General features: G+C 41.6%; 1 protein-coding gene across 2 annotated transcripts in view; it reads right to left on the bottom strand.

Moving 5' to 3' along the window:
- Positions 1-18,439: 18,439 nt before the first annotated feature.
- nek7 (NIMA-related kinase 7) overlaps positions 18,440-27,578 on the bottom strand; it is a 72,744-nt gene continuing 63,605 nt past the window's right edge. For both annotated transcript variants that reach the window (XM_054789379.1, XM_054789378.1), the window contains 2 exons: positions 24,098-24,211; positions 18,440-21,728 (listed from right to left, as the gene is read on the bottom strand). In XM_054789379.1, the coding sequence (XP_054645354.1) occupies positions 21,618-21,728; positions 24,098-24,211 (225 nt within the window). In that variant the 3' untranslated portion in view covers positions 18,440-21,617. The remainder of the gene's footprint in view (positions 21,729-24,097; positions 24,212-27,578) is intronic.

The raw sequence follows: 27,578 nt of genomic DNA, 5'->3' as shown, positions 1-27,578 counted from the left end.
TTACTCAGTTTAGGCAGACAACTATTGAGGAATTATGTGTAATTATCTTAATTTCCATATTGATTGGAATTGGGAATTACGGAACGATATCAACTGTTTTGATGAACTGTAAACTTTGTGAATATTATATATAAATATATTCATTTCCAATAATTTTTTTTTTTTAATTTTAAAACATTGTTTTTCAGCAAACTGACCTAATACATAAATTTTCAGCATAAAATGAAAAATCTAAAAATCAGTTCACAAAATTCAAACGTTAAATAAATTCAGTGTCTAAAAAACCAAACCAAACAGCTTTGGTAGTAAAGAAACAAACTAACCTTCATAGGTTGGCAACATCATCAGGGCCAACTTAAGTGGGTTTCACTGAACATTGGTAGTGTTTAAACATTATAGAACTTGCAGGGGAAAAAAAAGTGGCGTAATCTTTTAAAAGAGTTGATAAAACAAGTCCAAAACGCAGGGAGCTTGAGTGAAGATATGTTTGCCTGTCATCTTGGACCGTGTTGCTTCAATATAAGTTTCAGTGCTCACACGGTGTGTGGTGTAGATCTAGTTTGGCCAGATTTGTTAGCCAGCGTGGAGGCTAGCTTTACGAGCGCTGCAGCCTCTAATGCTTCCTGCTGGTCATTAACAGCGGGCCCACTTGGACTTTTTTTTTTTTTAACGATAGTGCGGTGTCTCATTTGAGCAGCGAGCCATAAAACCCCAGGCTCTGTCGCTCAGCGTCATTTAAAGCGGGACTGATTGGAGCTATCGCTGGCCTTTGCTTGCCCACCTTCCTCCCCGCTTGCGTTGCTCGCCGGCCGCCTCATGAATAATGAATGAGGACGTACGCAGGATGGAGCTGCGATATTAATGGAGCTGAAAAACAGACGGAAAAGCATCCTTTGTGCTGGCAGTCATTGTGTCCCTCCCCTGCCTGGCCACCACCTTTCTCTCTTTTTACCTTCTTCGTTCCTCTGCCTGTGGGATGAGATAATACTGAGCTTTCCTCTCTGACCTAAAGATATGCTCCACCTATGGCTGCACACAATGAGGGCAAAGGTTGCACAGTGACTTTGGAATAAGAGTCAGGACTAACTTTCAAATGATGGTGAACTTGGCTGGGTATGAATGCAAGGTGGCTGTTATCTTCCTGCTCTGTCATTCAAGGGCATGGCAGTGAGCTTTATCCTTTATCCTCCCCCCCCCACACACACAATCCTGTCTGTCCTCCAGCCCGGCCATGATCTGTCCACTCTGGCCAGACAAGCCCCAGGCCAAACTGCCTCAGTCAAGGGCAAGAGTTGTTACAGGTTAGAGGCAGCCAGTGGCCGGTGGACACAGTACATTTCTACTAAATCTGTTTTTAATCATATTTTTTACTTTAATTAAACATAGTTTTCTCGCGTTTCTACGGTAAAATGAGCTCCTTCTGCACTGGAGCACACACAGCCTTATTGAGGCCAACCAACAAAGGGCTTGCTGACACTGAGTATGTGGCATGAGTGGGCTGGCAGTCGGTGAAGTTTGGCCCCAGGCTGCCAGAGTTGCTGCCCATCCTTGGATGACGTGCCCAAATAGGCCAGAGGGCACACATAATGGGCAGGGTTTTCGAACCCTCTATTGGTGCCAGAAGGTCGGCGCAGTCAACAATGATGAATCCAGACTTTACACAGCCCCGATTCTACTCTCCGGACCACTGTGAGTTGGCGATGGAGCGGATGGACAGGAGGGCCACCCTCAACCTCTGACCCACAGCTTCATCAACACTTTTCACCACCCACCGAATAAACCATCTAATTTCTGTTTTTTTTTAAATTACAAACAGTCTCATTCCACTCAATAAGAGTGCCAATAAAATCAGTCATTTAGGTCCTAAGGTTCCCAAAATAACCCGCAATAAGTGAAATCCGCGAAGTAGCCTACTTCATTTCTTTTACGATTATTCTATGTTTTAAGGCTGCCATACATTCTATACACTTTTCTCACATTTGTCATATTAAAAAAAAGTTAAAACCTTTGTTGGAATTGTAATGATCAACCTACAGGTCGGAGAGGAAATTATTAAGTCACTCAAGCGTATTTCACTCCTGTGACCGTGCCTTTCCGTCCTGGCGCCGTTCTGCTGTACTGTAGCGTTTGTTTGTATCCTTGTTAAAACATACTGCTGCAGTACTCCTTCTGCAGTCCTCCTTCGAACCGATGATTCCTTTACAAGCTAGTAAGCAAGAAAGCCAGCGATGACACAGGAGACACGGCAGGGCGGCACAAAGGAGACTGATTGAAAATGGTCTACAGCCAATCAGGCTGCAATAAACAATGGGCGGTGCAGACAGACGGGAGAGCGAAACACTGAACTTCCTACAATGCTATTCTTCTTAAAGGGCCAGGCTCGGCCTGTAACAGCGTTCATACATTGTAATACAAAATAAAAATAAATAAAAAAGAAGCACTAACAAAAATTCCACTAGTCCCGCTAGTCCTATTCCAGCCGACTTCTGCGTGACAGGCGGTAAACACCCTGGACTGGTGGTCAAGTCAAGCACAGGACACATTAGCCACTTAGCACTTAGCCTAACATGCAATGTTGGAGATGTGGGAGGAAGCCAGAGGACCCGGAGAAAACCCACACAAAGATGTTCCAATTGAGATTCCAACCCGGATATCCTAAATGTGAGGCGGACGTGTTAACCGCATCTCCTCCATGAGAATGATTGGAAATTAATTTAAAAGAAATGTCATTTGCTTTAGTTAATTCATAAATAGTTAATTTGCGTATTTTGCTGGCACTTCCATAGTTGGGTGTCATAATGATGCTATTAAAAGTAAGGCGGCACTTAAGAATCGGATGTGATGCAGGCCCGTCACCGACCTTTACAGATACAAACATGACAAAAGCTGGTGCTTCTGTGGAGTGACTGAGCTTCATTGCACAGCCGAAGCAGCATTTTCTAACAGTGGTCATGCGGCAGCTCCAGTTTTACTTCTCACTCTGCGAACATTCATCCATATATTCTTACAGTTATGTTTTTTCCCATGCACACAGTTTCAAGTTTGCACAACTTGTTAATGGGACTTGCAAGTTAGCTACGCTGTTTTGATGTCCACACACTGAAAGACTGAAATAAAAGTATGTTTCTACCATGAGGCAACGTTTTGATCCCCAGCGTGAAGCTCGAGTGTCAGTGAAATCCCGTTAAAAGGGAGTACAGTTCAAGAAGTTTAAAATTTAACTTTTTGCGCTTGCTTGGGTGAGCGTTTCAGCTAATTACGCACAAATCCCTCACGCCCGCAGCTCCAATCCACCGGCGCCGCTGTCTCGGCAGAGGACAAAGAAAACAAAGGAGACTGACAAACAAACAGTGAGTGGAAAAATATATAAAAGGAGAGGAAGATTTCTTTCTGCGTTGCGGCTGAGCTGGATGACAGTGGTGTTTAATCAGTTGGTTTCTGTGGCGCCGTCAGAGCGAGCGGCCCCGGCGGAGCGGCCCTCTGATCAGCGCCGGGAGATCGACTCCCCACCAAGCTGCTGCCGCCCCCTGAACCTCAGGTCAGTCCTTGGTGGCTAAGTTTCAGTTGGCTGTCGCCATTTTTCTCTCTCATTAAAACAACAATTTGTCTCTTTCTGCATGAGCTTGTTTTTGTGTTTGTTTCAGCATGCATTGATATATATGTGTGTGTGTGTGTGTGCAGGAAAAATATGCACCCCAGGACTAGCCTAAAGGGGATGAGGATTCCCGACCTCCACTGAGATCCGGCAGCACAACTAGGATTTCTACAGGTGGGTGGGGGTTGGAAAGTGCGAGTTGTAGAAAGATGCAAGATGCATCAAGTCACTTTGTGCCTCAGGGTCTCACACACACACACACACACACACGCACACACACGGTAAACAAGAGCAGACTGTTATATCTCATCAGTCTCATCACACACTTTATTATGCTGATTTAGGTGCATGGAGTAAACCCATAAGAAATGCAGCGGTCATATGGGGACACTGGGCTTAAAGGTTATGTGTATTGAGAGCAAGAAAATCAACCCTGCCTGAAACTTTGCAACTTTTTCCTCTCTTATTCCGCTTTTCCTTGTATCGTGGCTCCTCCGGCGCCACCTTACATGATCAATTGCAGGCTGAAAGGTTGTGACCTTTCACCCCCCGTGCGAAAGATTCACATTCACGTCTGCCTGAGTTTGTCTGCGAGGCGTGGGCTGATTGACTGGCACCAGAGGACCGGGCGCGGGAGCGGCGTTTTGAACGGCCGTCAGGACCCTGCCTGTCTGTCGCTGTATGCTAATATTGGCCTTTAAACAAATTCACCAAACACACTTGCAGCCTCCTGTGTTTGTTCGCTTGCATAAATGCATATGATTCTCATTCTGTGGCGAGCATTTGCTCTGCCTCAGACAACAACGCAACAGAGGAATGCTATAAAGTTCACAGCGTCTATTAATTTTGAGGTATCTGAATAACATCCCGGTGTTTGTTGGACCTAGAGGCGCGCTTCATAAATAATGAATAAACAGTCCAGTCTTGCTTTATGGATGTGACTTTTGTGCCACTAGTTTTCCGACTTTTCTAAACTGGGACATGGAAAGAAACACGGATTCGTGGCAGCACGCTGCAAGACAAGAAACAAACAAGAAGGCAGACGAGTGACAAAAGCTGAGAGTGAGCTACCTTCTCAGGTCACCGTGACGGAGTAGACTAACAGGTAGATGGATGTCATGGGGAATGTACACAAATATTTAAACAAGCAGACACAAACTCCAGACTTGCCTCGGGCTCAATTTACAAGCTCACTGGCGTTTTAATTAATTAAGGCAGTGTTTAGTCTCATTTCCGACAGTCATGGAAAAAATGATTAGAACTCCCTTGTTTCTTCAGTTTATTGATCCATTTTAATGCCTGGTAGAACTACAGGGTACATTTGTTTGGACAAATATAATGATGATTTGATAACCAAAATGACTTTAGTTCTTACATGGATAGCTCTAGCATTGTACTGCCAAAAATGTAACTCTTATGAGCTATTTTTGTTGTCATTGTTATACTTGTCCAAACAAAGGTACCTTTAGTTGTATCAGGCATTAAAATGAACAAGAAAGTGAAGAAAAAAGGGTGGTCTCATCATTTTTTCCTTGACTGTATGTTGAGGACAGTCGAGAACTCCATTTTATTCTATTTTCTTAACACATACTGTACAGTATATGACAGTGAAGTAGTGGTTCAGTAGTAGCACAGCTGGTTCATCTGGAAGTCCTGTTCTGAATCACCGTCAGAACATCTCTGTGTGAGTTTTGGATTTTTCCTGGCTTTCCACATTACATTCCACAGTACAACATTCATTAATTCAACACAACACATTTACTGTGAGTCCCCCGTTAGCCTGCACATTTACATTGATAGATGAATCTGTTCGATTCCCGGCCGAGGCTCCAGCACCCAGACACTGGAGATATCCAGTGCCGGCGGCACGCCCCAACAAGGGGAGAGTTGCGTCAAGAAGCGGATCCGGGATAATAACTAAGCCAAATCATGCGATGCGTTCGTTGTACTGTTTTTTTTCTATCCTATTCAGTGTCTCCTGGTGGGGGTGTTAGGGATGGGCACTTTTTGTGTCCTTCAACCTTTTGTTTTTTCCTTGTGTTTTCAAGAAGCAGCTGATTGGCCCCGCCCCCTCTGGATCATTAATTTGTGCGCGTGTGCTTGGCTCTGCCCCCTGCTCTGCTCGTGCTGTTTTAAGTTTTTTTGTCATTTAGGGGTAGCAGTGAGGTGACAGGACGACGGCTGTGCATAGGGTTGGCCTGCTCACCTCACTGTCCTTTTGATTGTTTGGGCTGGCGCATCGGGACCTTTTCTTTGGGCACGGGGAGGGGTTTATTCATCTCTTTTTCGTTCATTGATTAATAAACGTGGGTGACTTGATTTTCCAGCCTCCTGTGTCCTCATTAAATACAGTATGTTATGTTCCCCTGGGTCATAGCATCCATAAGATATGCCTGCCCATACCATAACCACCACGGGCCATTTGACTCGCAACGAAAGTGCATTTTATTGATAGCATTTTGAATGCACAGAGATACCATGAAAAGATCCTGAGGTTTATTGTTGTGTTCATCCGCATGCCCCATATTGCAAGAGGCGGTACACAATTCCTGGGAGCTAAAAGCACGGCGGTTCTTGCATGGCCAGCATACTCACCGAACATGTCACCCATTGAGCATGTCTGGGACGCTCTGGATCGCCGGGCGTGTACGGTATTTGACGCAAATAATGTCTGACGTCGCCAAAACTTCACCTCCAAAATCATGCTGCCTAACCAGCATCTTGATATGCCACACCGAAGGTGGATGGATTATGAATTAACAAAGATTTAGACATATTTGGGAACAATATTTAAGCGACATAGGCCTTTTGTGTGCATGAAATTTTTTTTTTTACATGTTTGAGGTCAGCTCATTAAAAATGAAAGCAAAAACAAAAGAATTGTGTCCATATTTTTGTTGAGTGTACACATACAGTATATATAAAAAAACACATTCATGTCGGAGGATGGCAAACATGGAACGTCAAAAACCATTCATTTTCTATACTACTTGTCCTCATTAAGGTCACGGTTGAGCTGGAGCCTATCCCAGCTGGGAAAGTTCAAAAAGCCTTTACAACAATTCAAATCTATTTTATTATTTGTACAATTTTCTGAATTTCAAACATTTGGCTTCTGGCTGAAAGAACCAAATATATTCTTATTTTAACAAATTGTTCAAAAAATTGCAACTTTATTCTTTGGTTTGTTACTAAAATTGCAAAAATATTTATTTATTTATTTCTATTCTATTTTCTATTTCTTTCTATTGTTATGTTATGCTCGTAAAAGTTTTTTGGGTTTTTTTGTGTTTTGTTTTTTGTTTAGTTTTTTTTATGTTACTATTATGACTATTCTAATATTTCTACTATACGTGTATTTCTTTTTCCCTTTTTCTTGTTGTTTTTGTTACTAGTGTTGTTTAATTGTATTTTTAAAAGGTGCAGAGGGCCGATAAAAAAAATCAGCCACTAGCCAGAAATGGCCCACGGGGCCACACTTTGGACACCCCTGCACTAATACATAAGCGTCAACCAGAAATGAGCATTATTATCATCTTTTGAAAAAGGCAGCATTTTGCATAGCATGTCATTAGATTTTGCATGTTTACCTAATGTTGTGTCCTGTGGGTGTAAGTTTCTATTTCTGTAAGTCAGAGGTTCTCGAATGCTCTCAACCTGGCACCTATGTTTTACAACCCCCGTTAAGTCGTGACCCACCTTTACAGTACGTCACAACAAGCAAAACTTTATTTTTTGGGGTAAAAAATTGCCTATGTCGTCTTTTTAAACATGAATGCACCTAATTATACGTCCAAGGTACATTTTAGAGGAATTTATGAAGGTGTTTTATTTTAAAAATGAGGAGGAACATCACTGCATGCATACAAATAATGCATGTAAAATCAAAATTGCACTGATATTTGACATACAACTGTGCAATGAATATATTCCATGGAGGAAGATGACTAAAATATTGCTTCATTTTACTTAGAGGAAAACTCAAACAATGGTTATATAGTCCATATTTGAATGGAATTCTTGACTAGCCGTCTGCGACCCAGTTTTGAGTCCCGATCCACCAGTTGAGAATCCCTGCTCTAATTCCTCTACGAGTGCTTTTTGTTTTTGTTGTGTTTTTGTCGGTTCTCCCGCCTTCACACGCACAGCGCTCACCTGAAGGTGGAGGGAGGAAGTGGGAGGATGGGGTGTGTGTTTGGCTGTGGGCCCTGCAGACAGGGCGATCAAAGGCTCCTCAGACAGTCTGCTAACGTTGAGTAGACAATAGTAAAGAGGGCCCGCTTTGATTCCTGCTCACTTTTATTGATCACAGAGAAGCAGGGATTGAAATATGAGAGACAACCCTGAACCCCATTCATCTTTCAGCTATTGCTTATATCCAGAAAAGACAAATCAATGACGCAACTTTGTGTTTTAACTTTTTTTTTTTTTTTGCTCCATGAAAAAAAAAACCCAAAAAACCCAGGCCTGCTCCATGGCTGTCTATCAGGTGATGCCCTGACTGCACACAATACCTCCTCTTAAGTAAGCTGCTTCTCTAAGTTAACATTGAAAACTTGTTTCGGATTTGCTGACAGCCACTCACGCTCCTCTTGTGCGCTTTCATCGCCCCCCACCCCGCCCCTCTGCTGCCTGCTCAGCAACCTTTTAAACCTGACTTTTAGGATGTTGTGTTTGATCATCCTAGCAGAGGTACAGTGGGTGTAATTCAGGCGCAGGCAGGTTGGCTGCAGCTCAGAAAGGAGCGTGTGAATGAGGAAAGCCAGCGCGGCCGAGTATACAAGGCCCCCCCACCTCCTTGTCCCTCTCACACACTCTTACGAGGCTCCTCTCTGCACACAGGCCCTCGGCTCATCTCTGTCTTGACTCCGGCGGCAGCTGTGTTTAAATCCCTCCTGAGACGCAAACTGCCCGGCCTAAATTTGAGACCTGCAATGAGTTTATTGTCCTGGCTTTTACTGTTATGAGGTGAGACGCCGAGCTGCCTATGAGCTCAACTTGTGTGCAAGAGAGTAATGTTTTGAATTTTACACGGCTGGTAGTAAAAATGCAGTCATGTCAAGTATGATGGTCATTAGAGCGAAAAGATGGTGTTGCATAATCATGTTGCATGACTACAACGCACAGTTTGAAAATGATTGGCAAGGCATCTCATCATGGAGATATTTTAGCTTTAGCCTTAAAAGAAAGTCAAGCATCCCGTAATATCTAATGTGCTTTGTGCTGAGAAAAACCTTTTGAGCCGTTTTCCACGCAGCTGGTGCGGTGCCTTCATCTTTAAAAGTGACTCTTTAGGGCCTGTTTAAGTTGAGCTGACAGATGTGGTTATTTGGGGACAGCTCATTGGCAACTTTATGGCCAGAGTGCTTATTTTACTAGAGCCAAGCACATGTGTGTGTGTGTGTGTGTGTGTGTGTGTGTGTGTGTGTGTGTGTGTGTGACAGTGAGGGAAATCCTTGTGGAAGTCTGGCATACGGCTGATGTTTATTGTCAAAAACGGAAAATGAATTTGTGCAAACAATTAAGAGAAAACACAGGATGGAAATGTTTGCTGTACAATTGTTTTTAACCGTGCAATGGCCAAAATTCAAAGACTTAAAACACTGATTTCAGAGTCGCATCCTGTATAGTCAGACCCCGGTTTCAAACCCCCCGGTTATCGTCGAAAACTTTGCCTCGCTTTTCGTACACCATCTCCGTTTTCGAACAATATTGCACAAACTAGTCCCTTTGCCCTGCACTTTATCGTTCCACGAAATTGAATGCCCAAACAAAGCACCCTACCTGTTGCTGACTCATCATCTCTTTATTTTTCATTGAGTGCGACTGCAAAATAACCCGCCATGGGGCCAAAGAGAGCAAAGTTGCGAGTGCCAGCAATTTGACAAATAAGGTGAGAAACAGAATGCCGCCCGGGTGAACATGAAGTCTGCATGAACAATAACTTCCATCCATTTCTCATTAATAATTACAATAATCCCTCGTTTATCACAGTTAATTGGTTCCAGATTCGACCGTGATCAGCGAGTTTCCACAAAGTAGGATTCCTTATTTACACATGAAATATTTGCGTACTTTGAGCACAGAAAAGCTTTTTACAACTTTGTAAATGTGTTTTTTAACATTATTAGAGCCCTGTAACACCCCTATAGTCACCTTTACACTTGTATTACCAAATATAGTAGACATAACAGACACAAAACAAGCCATTTAATACAGAAACAAGACTCACACATTGGGAGAGTCACACAGAGTACTTTCTGTAGTGGCTATTTTCCCATCAATGTAACATTGAACATAACACCGCATTTGTATTTTAGTTTATTTAGCCATTTTTCTGCTTAAAAATGTAATTAATTTTGGCAGGAAATACACATACACTAATACTAGGCAGTAGTAAACCACGGAAGAGCGCCGATGTGAAGTGCCAAGGCACAACTGTATTTCATTTTTTTCTACACACAAAACCATTAACTATTCTATATAAAAATGTATTTTCTGAATATTTTTGGGTGTCTGGAACAGATTAATTTGATTTATTCAATTATTTCCTATGGGAAAAATGGCCTCGGTGTTGTACGTTTGTTTTCAGCTCACCATTTGGAATAAATTAACAAAAACCGAGGTGCCACTGTACTTTTCATTTTGTTAAATAGGCACAGATGCAGGCTGGAGTAAGAAACTAAAAAGACGCAAACAGTCATGCATGTGTGTGTGTACCGTGTATGTGTGTAGGGGAGGGCTTTCCACAGCCCCCCTTGCCCAGCCACCTGTAAAGACTCATTTTGAAGATCAGGTTTCTTTTGAACACATTTAAGACGACATTTGTGTCCAGTGGTTAACAGTTTGTGAAAACGCCCATTCCGGAAGGCTCAACTGATGCTTCCCAGTTTAGTTTTGCAGGGTGGTGTTTTACAAACCTCCTGTAGGGTTGCTGCACAGACAAGGGAGAAACAGTGCGTGGCTTTTAAGAGTCCCTGACTGCTTTAGTGAGCCACTTAGCTTTTTATTTTGGCTGAGCTCACTGCAGGCTGCTTGTACTTTAGCGTGCCCCCTCTGTGCCGGCCTGGTGGTTGCAGATTAAGGACATGCAGAGCAAGAGTCACTCATTATGCCAGCGTTTGTGTGTACACACATGCTTATTAAGTGTGTGTGTGTCGAGTGTATCAGGCACACTGGCGACCAGTGACGCCAGGTATCCTGCTGGGCGTAGCAAGCGGCTAAAAAATGACTGCGAGGACAGCCTTTTCTTTATCTGAACTTCACGCGCTTCCCCAGAGAGCCGCTACTGACAAATACCGTAACCTGAAAACCGAACGGGCCTACAAGACGAGTGTTTTATTCTAAATATGAATTTAACCTGCTTAAAGTTTGAGAGGTTCAAACAAAAGCAGCTTTCAAATGATGAACAGGACTTTGCTGCTGTTCCCGGCTGTGTTTGGAGACTGTCCCTGGTGGTTCTCCACTCCCAGCAAACTAATATGTTTGAAGCTCAGGCTGCCATTGCCAAGCATGCGCCACAAGCTATTTCAAATGTGCACTCAAGTATTGATATTCCAGGCTTCTAAAAACAAAACAAACAAACGTAAAGGGAGGGGGGTAAAAAAAAAAAAATCAAGTCTAAAAAAAATCAAGTCAATGTCCTCTGGAACGGCCCTATTTTTTTTATTCTCAGAACATTCATCACCTGGGAGAGCTAAGAGATTATCCAACTATATTTTTACTCTTTAATCCACACACACACACACACACACACACACCATCTATGCTTATAAATGAGCACAGAGATATTTGAACTTAAACACTATTTTAAGATTGAGCACTCATAAATAATGGAGACCTTTCTGCCAAGTTGACATGAACAATTGTATATTAGGGGTGCGACGACACCGAAAATTCACGGTTCGGTTCGATTCGATTCGATACTTTATTGTCATGGTTCAATGTTTTTTAGATACAAAAAAAAAGAAATGTTCGCGCCTTTTTTTAACTTGTATTTCACGGAAGTTACCTTCATTTGTTTCAACTCAAACGTGCAGCGTTTAAATTTAAATTAAATGTACCTCGTGCAGCAAAATCTGCCTCATTTTCTGCTGCGCATACTTAGAAGTTAAGCAATTGAACCATATAAAAAAAAACAGCACTTTGTGAAAATAAAGAAATAAATAATAATTCTCAATTCAGTTCAACATGGCAGTAAAGATAAGTACACATAATTCATCAATAGTTCTATTCATAGATTCAATAGCATTTCAATCACACTATTCATTATGTCCACAGTACTAGCCCTAATTATACAATAATCAAAAACAATTATTGCCGAAGTCGAGGCAGCACATAAAAAAACTTAAGCCTTAAGAATATTTTTAAAAATTCATAAAATAATAGAAACAATAACTAAGTGTAGAAAAACACATTTCTACAATGGAGTTCAGGGTTTTTTATTTTTCTTTTTTTGTATGTATATCCATCTTACAGCTGAGTTATTTTATCTGGACTTTGGATAATGAAGATGAAAAATGAAGTTTTTCCTGCCACTACAGACGCTGCCGGGCGGAGGATTTCGGCAGGTACTTTGACGTCAGTCGACTGATGTCATGTGATATATCGTTGGATTCCAAGTGGTATCGATTTGAGACCATTGCATCTAACAGTTCGATACAGATCCGCGTTTTATTGTACCTCTATGCTGTACATCACGCACGTTTACTGTAAGCAATGTATCCCGCCTTCTTCCTGAGCATGTGACCTACGCCCTACGTAACACACGCAGTAGTTATGATGTTTGCTGTCAGCTAATGATAGCAATTCGACAAAGTTTAGCTACTAACATTTGCTATCATTGAATGTCGAGCATAACAAGAGCATGACTAAATATTGTTGATTGCATCTGTGCGCGTGTGTGTGTGCGTGTGTGTTCGCGCTACATACCAGCCGTGAGTCACCAGTCATCTTATTAAGGCCGAAAGGACAATTTAGGCCATTTTTATGCACTTGAATTCCCAATTGTGAAAAAAATACACCAAAAATGTTTGTTTCAGTCTGTTCTTTTAAACCACTATTGGTAACATATACAGTACTAGGCGGTGGCGGTGTTAATATTTTTTTAGTTGCAAAAATGTCACCTTGAGCCAGTGACATACAGCAGCTTTAAGTTAAATTAGCAATATCTTTCAAAATAAACCAAAATGTATTGTATTACATAAATAAATGATGAATATTAACCTAGTAGAAGTTGAATAGCACTGTATATATTATGAATGAAAATATCTAATTAGTACTAATAATGCATGACTAGTGATTATCCCCCAGCACACAAACAGCAATGTGATGGCACTCAAAATGTCATGTGTAAATGTCAGCTCATTTAAATCATATTAAGGCAGGGGTGTCCAAACTTTTTCCACCGAGGGCCGCATACGGAAAAATCAAAGGTTGAGAGGGGCCACTTTGATTATTCTTAGAATTTTGTTTACATTTTGTAAAAAAGCTAAAAATTACTCCTTAGTCGCAAAATAACTTAGATCTACTTTCTGTGTGCCGTGGCCCTCAGACCCCCTTGTCTTCATGATGCAACAGCACCATTGTCCAAAGACCTGCTGTTCTCCAGCAGGCCTCTTTGCCCAATAAACACAAACTGCAGTGTAGAATTTTCACCACAAGATGGACTAAGGGCTGCATGATATGGGATGTACAGTTTGAATAGGAGAATGTTGGTCAACCTTTAAAACCAGCACCAAAACACAGCCAAATATGACTATTTCTATGCTTTGAATTAAGAGGGGTATGTTGCGGGAGGGGCTAAAGAAGCTGGAGTAGCTAATAAGGTGTGTTATTAATTCCAGGTATTTACTTTTGTTTGTTTTTACGGTGTTCAATGCACCACGGGAGCAATTTTTGCTGTGATGAAAGTGAACAGTCCCTGTGGAGTTCATTACAGTGAGAGACCCAGTGCCCCCCCACCCCCACCCCATCCCAATGCTCCGTTCACCAACAGGGATTTGGACAACCTGGAGATTGGAGTGCGGGTGCGGGAGGTGGGAAGGGCTTGCTCAGGGGAAGCAAGGCACCATAACCGTTCTGCTAATGACCTCAAACACAACAGCACAAATTAGTGTAATCGTATGAATGAGGAAGTTTCACAAAAAGCATAGAGAGATGTTTCTTAGGCCTTCATCGAACGGAGGTCCCTGTGGTTTAAGTGCATGGCAAACTACAGAACTGGTGGCCACATTCAGGCAGGAAGGAGTCAGGAAAAGGAGAGGAAGCAGTAAAATAATTGCCTCTTTGCTTCGCCTCACATCTAAAGTCCTTGTAATACCGTTGTAGTCGCTGTATCCCACAGCTAGCTGGTTCGACATTAACTTTAGAGTCACACTATCCTGGAGGCCTCTACGCACGCACAAATGATCAAACTTGTAACTCCAAGACTTGGTGTGTCTGCTCATTTGGGATTGAACTCAAGTTTGAAATGAAGCGAGCAGATGTCTACATGCCTTTTAAGCAAACATTACCTCTGGAGAGGAGTGGAAGCATGTAGACGCACTTCAGCTTAAGGCTAATACACAGGGAGCTGACAGGGATGCTCGCATACGGCAACTTCTGCTCTTTTCTGGTTTTAATCAGTTAGGAGGGTTTTTACGCTCTAGAAACAAACATAAAAGACCATTTCCTCTCCGATGGAAGTGTGTTTCCAAGCATCTTTCACCTGCATCAAATGCGTTTTGGCCACCCAGGGGGACAGCAAAAACAAGCTGATGTGAATTAGCAGGTCATACAGTGTTCAGTGGCACCTTGGTTTTCGGCAAAAATGATTGCTAAAAATCTCTGGTTCCATCCGCTGTCTCAGTTATTATACAGCCAAACAGTGCGCATTTAAAAACTAGTCGAGTGCCCAAAAAGCGTCCAAGCGTTGGTGACTCAGTCTCTGTGAAGAATGGATAGTGTTTTTTGGTTTTTTTGGGACACTATAGACAGAGTTGGGACACTACAGTATAGACAGTTTCTAGACTTTAATCATCTTTATTACAGGGGTGTGAAAAAGTGTTTGCCCCCTTCTTGTTTTCTTTTTTTTGTGAATGTTTGTCACACTTCAATGTTTCAGATCATCAAACAAATTTAAATATTAGTCAATGACAACACAACTGAACACAAAATGCAGTTTTTACATGAAACTTTTTATGATTAAAAGGGGGGGAAAAAAAACCTTCATGGCCCTGTGTGAAAGAGTGATTGCCCCCTAAACCTAATAACTGGTTGGGCCACTCTTAGCAGCAACAACTGCAATCAAGAATTTATGATAACTTGCAATGAGTCTCTTACAGCGCTGTGGAAGAATTTTGGCCCACTCATCTTTGCAGAATTGTTGTAATTCTGCCACACTGGCTTTTGAGCATCAACCGCCTTTTTAAGGTCATGCCACAGCATCTCAATAGGATTCAGGTCAGGACTTTGACTAGGCCACTCCAAAGTCTTCATTTTGCTTTTCTTCAACCATTCAGAGGTGAACTTGCTGGTGTGTTTTGGATCATTGTCCTGCTGCAGAACTCAAGTTGGTTTCAGCTTGAGGTCACCAACAGATGGCGGGACATTCCCCAGGATTTTTTGGTAGACAGCAGAACTCATGGTTCTATTTATCAAGTCTTTACAGGTCCTGAAGCAGCAAAACAGACGCAGACCATCACACTACCACCACCATATTTTACTGTTGGTATGATGTTCTTTTTCTGAAATGCAGCATTGCTTTTACGCCAGATGTAATGGGACACACACCTTCCAAAAAGTTCCAACTTTTGTCTCGTCAGACCACAGAGAATTTTCCCAAAGGTCTTGGTGATCATCAAGATGTTCTCTGGCAAAGTTGAGACAAGCTTTAATGTTCTTTTTCTTCAATCTTGGTTTTCATCTTGGAACTCTGCCATGCAGGCCGTTTTTGCTCAGTGTCTTTCTTATGGTGGAGTCACAACACTGACCTTAACTGAGGCAGTGATGGATGTTGTTGTGGGGTCTTTTGTGACCTCTTTTTCGTCGTCACTGTGGTCTTGGGGTAATTTTAGTTGGCCGGCCACTCCTGGGAAGGTTCACCACTGTTCCATGTTTTCACCATTTGTGGATAATGGCTCTCACTGTGGTTCGCTGGAGTCCCAAAGCTTTAGAAATTGGTTTAGAACCTTTCCCAGACTGATAGGTCAGCTAGGTTATGTTTTAACACAGGGCCAATCACTTTTTCCACACAGGGCCATGCTAATAATAAAAACTTTCACTGGTTTTTGTGTTCAGTTGTGTTGTCATTGACTAATATTTACATTTCTTTAATGATCTGAAACATTTAAGTGTGACAAACATGCAAAACACTAAGAAATCAGGAAGAGGTCAAACACTTTCACACCACTGTATGTGTGTGTGGGTGGTTTACACAGAACACTGAACAACTCTTATCTGCATCCTGTCTTTCTCCTAATGGCTGATGAGGCGTTCAGGTGCACTGTTTATTTCTGAGTGTTAGACAAATCTGTGTTTGTTTTATGTATTATTAAATTCAGCTGCAAAAGAAGTTGCAAGTGCCAGAAATCTGATAATGAAGGTGAGAAACACTATTGAATTCAAGAAATAGCAAATAACAAAGGTAGCGTAGGATGGTAAAGGTAGGACACTTTACAGTTTAAGGGAGACGACACATTACAGAAAGTGAGCCGGGCCAAGTGTAATAATGATTGTACCTGCTGCTGAAGTCCAAAAACAAAAAAAAACCATCAGCATCCTTTAAGGGAGGGGCCTCAATCTCAATTCCCCCGGGGGCCACATCGCAGTTATGGTTGCACGATCATATTACACATTTGATTATCATCATTTTAATTTTGTGTTGTTTTACCAACAAACCTACGAGGTGTGTGTTCGGACCGGTCCTTTTACAGGGCTAAAGTCCACCCGGGTTCTTTTATTCTAACAGTTGTGAAATGAGTCTAGGAGTCTCAAGGACAGTTTACAATTTAATTCAAACGGGAGTAGATACAAACAATTGCAGTGCCAGTGCTGGAGAGAGCAATTAGTGGCCAACAACGATTTAGCAAGCCATATCAATCACCAAAGAGGAATTCTGTTCTTTTCTTTACGACTTCTGTCAGAGAGGTGGTGCAAAGGGTCTAAACATCCATGTTTTAGTTGTTGGGATATTAGGCTCCAGTCAGTCTAGGTTGGACAGCTAATCGTTCCAAGTGGCAGGTCTTCTGAGTGTGTTAGGTCTCTGTGGTAGATAAGCATGTTGCCGTACTTGTCGAAAACAGGGGGGAAAATTATTCCATTCCTAACATGTGTCAGAAAAGTTCCATGACCGTTGATGGCATTTTTGGATGTGAGGGGCATTGTCCACTGAATGTTCTTGCCACAGGGTCAGACAATGAGCCAGCGCGTCTACAAAGAGATCCTGCGGCGTTTGCTTCTTTCAGTACGCGAGGAGAGGCAAGAGTTGTGGCAGGACAACTTGTGGCTGCTTCACCATGACAACGCGCCTGCTCTCAATGCCCTGAGCCTGCGACAGTTCCTGGCCGAGAAGAACATGGCTGTGCTCGATCAACCTCCCTATTTACCCGATCTGACTCCATGCAATTTTTACCTCTCTCCCAAACACAAGGGCCATCGAGGAGACCCGTGACATCAAAATAGCCATAATGACGGAGCTGCGGAGGATCCCGGAAGAATCCTTCCAGGAGTGCATGAAGGTGTGGCAGATACTGTAAGGCTGGGAAAGTGTGTTAAGACTCCAAAGGTACTTCGAAGGGGAAAATACTATATAGTTTGTGACACCAGTCCTAGAACTTTTCTGACACGCTTCGTACTTTACAAATCAGAGGTGAAGGTGCCAAGCAGAAATTCAAGTATACAACTACAGGTGGTCCATGGTTTAATGTCGTTCTGACTTTTGCCATTTTGTGGTTATGTACGCACCCCCATAAATCAATCAATTACTTAACTTTGGTCCATCAACACTGGACTGACTTGTTTCAACATGCACAGCGGACGAGTACGCTCTGCACACTTCCAAGATGCGGCAGCGCCCAGATGCTGCGAGGTGACACATCTAGCGCACCGTGGATAGATACAGTGTATACAGTGTGTGTCTCATTCACAGCTAATGCTAGAGTTCTGGGAGGAGAGGAGGTACATCCACCAATATTGCCTGCACTTTTTTAGTCTATCATTAAGGAGAAAAATTGCATCCTTAAGCATCTGCTCGTATTCGTATGAAAGCAACAGTGATAACTAAGGAATGTAGTGGTCTTATTGAGATGTAAAGGTTGCTTGTGCTCCGGATGGAAGACCAGAAACAACACTGTTTCATTTAATTCTTGTATCGTAGTTAGTGTTTTGTTATCGTATTTTATGTCCTTTATGTGTTCTTTATGAGTGACTTAATGGATGTTCAACTTAGGTATAGATTCGATTTACAACAAACCTAGACTTACATCACAGTCTCGGATGTGAACTTGTACGTTACCCGAGAACCATCTGTATTGTATTATTCATTTAAATGAGCTTTGACAAAAACAAAAACCCTCCAATTGCAATTTCTACACTGACATAACAAATACATTAGCAAGAAAGATTAAGGGTCTTTTTGGCATGCATTATCTCCAGGCTTTCAAAGACCACATAAAACAACCTGGCCTGTGGACCTTGAGTTTGACACCGGTGGTCTAAGAAAACAAAAGTGGCAACTATACCATAGCAGTAGTTTTATCAGAACTGGATATTCCTCCACTTAAAAAAGCGTAAAAAGAACTCAGTTTCACAGTATTAACCATGTCTGTACTATAGGAAAGAATGTTTAGGATGCTTTTTTTCCCCTCTCTCTGCTGTTTCCCCAGATCAGACATGCAGCACATTTGACTAAATATAATAACACAGACTATAAAAAAAAAACAAGTGCAATACCAACATTTGCTGAACTGCCCAAAATGTGAACAAAACTACATTCTTGTTTAGGTATATGTAGGTCAGTGTTGGCAAAATCAGGGCAGTTTGTGCGCGTGGTGTGTGCGTGCGTGCATATGCGGTGTCACAATCTGGTGCAAATACTGCACAGGTTTGTTGTACCATGACTGTATTGTGGTAGCAAAAAGAAAAAGAAGTGTACACTCAACATGTGAACACATTTATTTAAGTAATTGGATGGGATGCGAATGAGAATAGAAATTCAGGCATGAGCTCTAATAGAAGACATGGCAGAGCTTTATTGCATTTAGCTACAATACATGGCATGGCCCACACCCTTTAGTGTGAGATGAAACCAAAACAACCACGAGCCAAACCATAAATAACACCTCTAGTGCCTGTAATTTTACTTTTGGGAAAACCCCTCGACTCTGCGATGACACACTTTCGATGGCCTTTGGAAAATGTAACCGAGTCAAGGTAAAATAATGGGGCACGGTACAGCCTTGTGATACTTTGCATGACGATAAGAAATTTACCCTAATAAGAGCCACCACAATCCCCAGTACTGTGTATGTTTAACAAGCCCCTTGTGAGGACTTACAAACGACCTAGATCTAATTGTCTGTGCACAAACACAAAACATAATACTCAACGCGCGCACGCAACTTCAGGCAAAACAATACGAGTGAACAGCATATTTCATGTTAAAAATCAGTGAGTTTCAGGACAAGGACAATGGAAAAAGTTAGATATATGCATTTTACTTTAGAGACAACAAGTTTCAACTACAATGTATTTTGCACATAAAAAGAACAACCATTTTTAATATGGGATACATCCATTCTGGAGGTTATGAGTGCCAATGATGCTTTGGCGCTGTAAACATGCTTAAAGCTAATAGTTGTTTCAGTTATGAGGTCTTTTTTCCCCACTTAAAAAGAAAAAGAAAAATACAGTCAAACCTCGGTTTTCACATATTTTGTTTTTCATACACTACTGTATAATATATATAATTTGAATTATTTCATATTTTTTTGGCATGTAAAACAAAAATGATTCCCTATAAAATGTATTTTTTGTTGTCTGGAACGGATTAATTGGATTTCCATTATTTCATATGGAAAAAATTCCCTCTGTTTTCAGTTTTCCACTTCAACTTTTTGGGAAACTTTAACTTTCAACTTTATGGTTTCATTTATTTTGAACTTGCATACAAGTTCCATTGGAATACATCACGTAGTACAATTCTACATGTCCAAAAAGGAGTAGGAAGAAGCAAAGCTTATTTAATCCTACCCCCCACCCGTTTCACATCAATTGCAATACATTTGTTCACTTCCTGTATTCCAAATGCACTCTTTGCGGTAGAAACTTTAGGAACAAATTAATGACGAAAACCGAGGTGCCGCTGTGTGCTATTCTGCTTGTGTTTGTTGAAGGACTTCTACATGGTATTAAAAAAAACATGCTTATCAAAATATCGCTTAGTAGAAAGAATTTTGAAATTACAAACAATACTGAATGTTTAGGCGCAGTAGCATTGTGGATGAAATACAAAAAAAAAAACCTAATGCAATCACTGATATTGAGTGTTTATAATGATGGGAGGGGAAAAAAAAAAGATTGGTTGTGAACAGAAACTGGGACAAAAATGAAACCAAAATATTACGTTACCCATAGAAAAATAACATCTCTGCTGTCTGATGTATTTGATGGTAATGAAACACGACAAATTGCAGTATGCTTGCAACTAATCCAATTAGGCTCTCTGATAATGCTAAAAGACAACTCATGTAAAAGCAAATAAAGTGTCACCATGACTGTATATAACCTACGCCTTCCATGTGGTAGCACCGCAATGCAGGCAGATGATTGTCAGTGCTGTGACACACTGTTGTAAACCTATTTGATATATTTACTTGTTGCTAAAACATACAAGTAACACTTTGGTATGTTAAATGAGAACAGAAATCAGGAAGATGACCCCACGATTTACAAAGTGGCTCAATCTGTTCCCATGAGAAATTTGTAGGTCCTCTGTAAAGTAAATAACCTGCATATGGATTGTATTCATGGATCTTATAAAATAATATGGTAAAACATAGTGTTTTCAGTGCAGAATGGCTGCCATGTCTGTGGCGTGCTTCACCAGGACTTGTTCGGTATGGGTTTTGCAAATAATCTGCATAACATTTTATATATATATATATATATATATATATATATATATATATATAGAACACATAATGTAAGAATCATCTGTCTCTTAGACATTTGATCCCCTCACAAGGAACACACGGCAAACTTACACAGCAATGTTAGCAATCACAATATTTTAGCAATATAGACCAACTTCCATGTGGCTCACATGTATTTTCCCCATTGAGATTTACTGTTGTTAACAAATATGATGTCCAAACTGAACCAAGATGGATTTTTTTTTTTTTTTTTTGCTTTTTGTGTCATACTACTCCTTCAAGGCTGTCAAAAAGAGACATGCTGACTTTTCAAAGACAACACATGCAAACATTCAATGTGTTGTGAAGACATTTGCCCATGCACTCCTCCTATCCCCTGCACATTACTACTCGACCCTCTGAACGACTGCTTTCCTAATACATGTACATTCATTTGACATGACTACCCTGCCAAGCCTTAGCGCCAGGGTAAAAAGTGCAACATAACACTTCCACCTTCTAACTTCTTTCAGTTGTGCCATCATCGCAAACAAACCTTTACACAATTATTCACTCTTTTTTTTGTGCAGGGTTACGTAAGTATAACCTGCGCGACGGAATTACATGTAAACAGTGTGGGGCTCTACATGAAAAAAAGACGTAAAGTATTAGAGCGCCAATATAAACAGTCATTTACAATTGAGAGAGTTCTCGGGGCAATGTTTCCCTTGAGCCGAAAGGATTTAGTCTGCCACTCACGTTTAGATCTCCAAAAACCATGTTACAAATGCTGTCCCGCTTATCACAATGAGCTCTGGACTAAGTAATTGCATAGAAGCAGATAGATGTGTACACGTCCAGCATGGAAATTGAGTTGTGTTGTACAAGCTATAGTTTGTGCAGTTCCGGCCTTAGCTGCCCTGCATCAGGTTCTGCATGTGTTTGGCGATGTCGTACACGTAGGTGATGTCCGGCCTCTTCTCCGGGTCGGGGTTGATGCACATATCTACCAAGTTCCTCAGCTGATAAGAGGGATGAGAGGGGGTTGGTGTAGGAAGGGATAAAAGGGAAAAATAATGCCATTAATGATGCTGCAGTGACTGGGCTGTTTCCCTGAAATGTGCCGCTCCGGAGAAAAGAATAAACCATGGCCCAAGAGAGGCAAACTCTTCTTTTAATGAGCCATCTCCTTTAAGGCGGTAAAAAAGCAACAAGTAACTGGACTGAGCGCACTAATCGCCTGTTGGGCAGCAGAATTTCACCCAAGTCCACAAAGGCACATTTATCCACACACACGGACGCCCACACACACACACACACACACACACACACACACACACACACACACACAGCCACTTCATGCCAGCACTCACACACTAAGCCAAGCAAAGCGGCTGATTGGAGCAGATAGACAGGCTCACATGCGGAACAGCCACCACCATCATTAAAAAAAGAAGAATAAAGGATGCAGAGGGGAAAAAAACATCTATGTGAGGTCGCTATGGTAACTGTCTGCCAACTTCCTGGCTGCTGTTGCACGGCAGTGGCTCGGACGAGTTCTCGTCAGCCGCTGTGTGCGTATGTGGGTGCCTGGGTGAGAGAAAGATGTAAATTCAGACAGTCTGAGAATTAGTATCGCCGAATGGAGATTTGGGTGGGGTTTAGGAAAAAATGCAGATATGTAAAATATTCATGCGCTTCTTTGCATGGCGAGTGGGGTGGGGGGAAGTGGTGGAAAGTGTCAGGTGGCGGGTGGAGGGGAAGCGGGTGCTGCTGAAGGGAGTGGGGGGGGGGGGTGGCGGTGGAAAGCATAGACGGAGATGGTTAAATGACACAACAAAGATGAGCAGCTGACAGTTTGCTGCCGATCCTTCAGGAGCATTGTTTACATCCAGACAGGCGCTGTAGGCACCCCCCTCATCTCCATCTCTCCATCAGCCTGTCTCGTGCTCCATCATTCGTTCACTCTATCGCTTTGTCTCCCTTTCTCCGGGATGGGGGTGACATGTGGGGCACGCTCCAGCTCCGAGCGGTGGGTGTGCGAAGAGGGAGCTACTGTAACAAATACATGCTTGTGCGACGGCTCGTGCACATAAAAAACACACGTGCAAAGACATGAAACACCACGCAATTAGCCTTTGTCAACCTAATGAAGTAAACACCAAAGTGTAATGAAAAGCACTCTGCAGGAGTTAGTGGAGCAACTTTAAACTACCCACTGTGGACATGCAGACACGATGGTAGTAAAGTGGAGACATGGCCATTTAAACACAGGTAATGACCATTAGCGTTTTGCTTCACTCCATGTTAGTGTGTGTGTTTTAAGTATATATATCTGAAATTAAAAAGCATCCATAATTATGGCATTAATGCAACTAACAAACAATAACATTCCCTTAATATAATTTCAAAATTGGATTGCATTCAATTCAGGAAGGTTTTAATAGGCAGCAAAGAGCAAAGGAGGTATGTTATTTGTGTTAATAAGGAGATTATTTTAGCCTTCATACAGAGCGAGGCTTGTGGTTTCCTGCTGCTTACAAAGTTAGTGTTCAGTGAGGCAAAGCGGTCAGTGAGAGGAGACGGTGGACAGAGAGAACTTCGATTCACCAGTCAATAAAAATGTTCGAGATGGAAAATTCAAGCTCATAATGCAGTCTTGTGCCACTTTATGCTGTACTATTGGTCAAATGTTTTGCCCTTGTACGTTTGAGAGGAGTCTTACTGTTTTTATCCATGCAATTTACCCATAGAAACATTAGTCATATCAGTTCTTGAGCGTAAACTTGCATGCAGATTTGAGAAAAATGTCTTTCCAACGAAATGACACACGCAGAGCCAGCACACAAATGCGAAACTCAGCATACACACACACACACACACACACACACACGCACGCACGCACACGTCACAGGCAATCAGCAGCTACCATGCCATTGTTAACCACAGCCTGACTGCATTACATGTGCACGGATGAGGCTTTGCTGAATTACGGTCGATAATTTAACATTTAGTTAGGGAAACACGACACTCAAGCTCATTTAGTTTCACCCCAGTCTGCAGACAGCCAGCACAGCCAGATGCTTTTGATATGCAGGATTTAATTTTCAAACGGTTAAAATCATGGCCGGCCTTTTCATCAGAGAGTAATGATATTAAAGAGAAATATACTGTGCTCAAAAAGCTGTATGGATTTCAGACATGTTAATGGGGTCAATAAAGTTTAAAAAGAAAAAAAAAAATCAGTGATCCGGCGTAGAAACAAGTGATTGTCAGCATTTTAAATGTTCACAGAAGATTTTAATATCCATTGAAAGATTTAGAGATAGGCATACATGAGCATGTACTAACTTGATATTACTAATTGTAAGCGATACATGACATTACTTACCTCCTCTGAATAGTGATCTGAGGGAAGAGGAGGGTAGTCGCACTGTTCTATCTTCTTACAAAGGGAGTAGAGGTTCATCTTATCCCCATAGAATGGACTCTGTAGGGCTGCCATCTGAAAGACATGAAGAAACTGCATCAGGACATAAAAGATGTGAGGGGACAAGCAGGCTCCAGTTGGTTCCAAAGGTCGAGGCCAGCTTTTTTCCGCACTCGCCTGTGATTAACCATCTAATAAATAGTTGTCCAAAACTCGTTTTTAGCAGTTAATGAGAGTTTAACTCTTATTTACTCTGTATGACATTAGTCAAAAAGTGTATTTTGAGACCACCGCAGCCTCCATGATGAGGTAAAAATCACCAGCTCACCACCGAACTCATAGTGTATACAGTAGACCCCCAATTTTTGTGGGGGTTATGGCCGGGACCACCAGGAAATGGTGAAACAACCTCCCCCACAAACCCTTCCTGCTAGCCCGAGTTGATGTTCTCCTCCAATTTCATGTCAACATTTGCAATAACAGTGACTATTGTAATAATATACTTTATTTGTATTGCACTTTACTGTTCACCTGTGTCATCATGTATTTGTAGGCAATGGCTCAGGAGGTAGAGCAGGTCCTCCAGAAATCAGAAGGTCGATACTGGCTCCTTCCAACCAGTCACTATTAGAAAGACACTTCACCCACCTTGCCTCCAGTGCTGTCCACAGTGGTGTATGAATGTGAATGAATGTTTGGTGATGGTCGGAGAGACCGTAGGTGCCAATTGGCACCCACGTTTCTGTCAGTCTACCCCTGGGCAGCTGGGGCTACAGATGTAGATTACCACCACCAGGGAGTGAATGAGTAATGGGTTCACTTCACTGTGAAGTGCTTTGGGTACTCTGAAAAGCACTATATAAAATAACAGAGACGTATTTCTATGTTTTTATAAACCTAAACACCTGATCCAAAATACGTATTTCTAGGTGTCTTTTACATTTTTTTGCGCGTGAGGCAAAAGAGGTGATGACGAAACTGCACGCTAAAAGATGCCACTGTTAAAGCAATTGTAAACCATAAAAACGGCCACGAGGTGGCAGAAGCGCATTTGATAAGAGCTCGGCATGGCTCTTTTGCATGTAAAAACACACTCAACAGCAAGGAGGAAGTAGAAGAGCATGGAGGAGTGTAGCGTGCAAATGGTAGGGCAATTTTCATGCACTCAAACGCCTGCACACACAGTTTACTTCCATATGTTAAAATTGTAAATAAATTGTTATTTTGATGTAAAACAACCCTATTGTTTACATTGTGGTGTAGTTGTTTAGATATTTGAGCTGTCACAAAAGCAAAAAATTTGTGTCAAAGTGAAAGTTATGCTTGAAATTTATCTTTTCACAGAACTGATTTCCTCCCTTGTTGGGAACTTTTCCTGAAAATGACCTATGTTCTACTGCTGATTACTAAAGAGCGGAAAAAGGTAGAAACAAAGTTTTTTTTCTCATGAAAGACAAGAGTCTAATCTTTCTTTTGGTAGGTTCCATGTGTATACAGTATAGCCATAGAACACAATATTCTGTGTGCCTTGAAAAATCAGTCAAAATAGTCTAAAATGGCCAGTTTAATGGAGCTGTCTTTTGAAAAATGGCTGGCATTGAATGAGTTAATGGGATTAACAGAATTAATAATAAATATAAAATCTGAATACGTAGAGCATCTAAATATACTCAACAGGTTTACTTTTTACATGACATGTTTGTGATGCTCTGACAATCAACAAGTCACGGCAGGCAAAGACCACTTTAATGTAGGCAGTTTTATGGCTTTTTAGAACAAAGCGTGTTTGGGATGGTGTTGTTTTGTTATTGTAGTGTGGCGAGGCTAGTTTTGGCATTGTATTCATTGCTTGTATTTACAATAAAATCTGTCATTTAAGGTTTATTGGTAAGGTCAGGGAAGAAAATTTAGAAAATCATGGGTGGACATCCATAAATAACAAAATAATCAATAATCATCAATTAAAAAGAACCACCCGTCCATTCCGTTGCACTGTGAGCCATGGACAAGTTTGAGTTTAAAGAAAGCGCAGGCAAGAAAAAGGCATCAGAGGTGAGCTGCAGGGATGCCAGACGTTTTTATTTTGCTGGAGCAATGAGAAAACTGCATCCCCTGGAGCCCAGATGCACACAAGCACAGACAGGGGGGAAAGCAGATGTGGATGGTAACGGCATGGGAAGGGGAAGGAGACTTTTACTGCTGTGTGGAAATAGGTAAAAGAATCTCTCCAGCTTTCCTAATAACAGAAAAGTATGTGATCACGAACTTCTTGACTTTTGTTGATATATATACATTATAACAGGGAGGACAGTGTGGCCAGTGGTGAATAAACACCGATTTCGTAGCCCTCAATTTTGACACTGTTTGGATAAGTGTTAAGGTACAGACATTTTTTTTTTATGGGCTACAAAATACACAATAGCTTTGTTTTCAAAGTGGCAACACAGTCTTTCCTGTTATTCCTCACCTTTGTGCATCTGTGTGTGTAGTATGGGCGCAAACAACCATGCTGGCAACTCTCTCGTCCACACAACTGCTCAAAACAGGTAATAACATTGCAAAGTACGGAACATTTTGTGTGTCCCTTCTTAAACGTGATTACTCCGGTCAGTATACATGATACTCATACTTTTACGATACACTGAATAGGCACAAACCCTTAACAAATGACCTTTATAGACATCAACCTCGAAATTATAAAAACTATAACTAAATCTCTAGGGATTCAATCCGCATGTAATTCATTCGTCCGGTAAAGTGTGAGACATTTAATGTAAATGTCAAAGAAGGGTTTCATTTTCATTTCAACTAGTCTTTCTAATCAATGCATAAAGATAAATAAAAATGGAAAAACTTGATGGCAGAGCAGACAAGGTGAAGTGAACATGCTGACTACTTGCTGTAAAAGTTCAATTCAAAGATTTGGAAAAGACCATTTTTTTACTCCCTCAGTACGGACTGTGTCTGCCTTTTGATTCTGTGTAACGAGAGTGCATGTTTGTGTGTGAGGGCTGCTGAATGTTTACCAAAAATATACCATGTTAGACAAAAAGAGAGGCAGTTGGAACCAGACGCATGGGTGGAGGAGACAAAAAAAAAAAAGAAACCAGCCAGCGATAGACACCAGAAGGCAAAGGGTTAAACAAGACCCCAACGTATTTTCATGCATCTTCTGCTTTTGACAGATGAAAAATGTCAACTGTCCTGTTTTTATTTGGGAGTTTTTGCACTATTCATCTGCTTCATTAGTGTCTGCTGCTCCTAGCCTCTGACAGCTGCCGGCCCCCTTCTCTCAGCGCGCACACACACACACGCACACGCATGCACGCACAAAGATGCATGCCACACAAACACATAAACATACTCATTTTTTTCTGTGTCATTGCAACGGGTTAGATGATTGACTCACTGTCTGACCTCTGAGGCCCCAGTATGTGTGTGT

This window comes from Dunckerocampus dactyliophorus, chromosome 10, assembly GCF_027744805.1.
Source record: "Dunckerocampus dactyliophorus isolate RoL2022-P2 chromosome 10, RoL_Ddac_1.1, whole genome shotgun sequence".
NCBI classification, from domain to species: Eukaryota; Metazoa; Chordata; class Actinopteri; order Syngnathiformes; family Syngnathidae; genus Dunckerocampus; species Dunckerocampus dactyliophorus.
The sequence above is the reverse complement of the archived record's forward strand: the minus strand, read 5'-3'. Positions and strand labels throughout refer to the sequence as shown.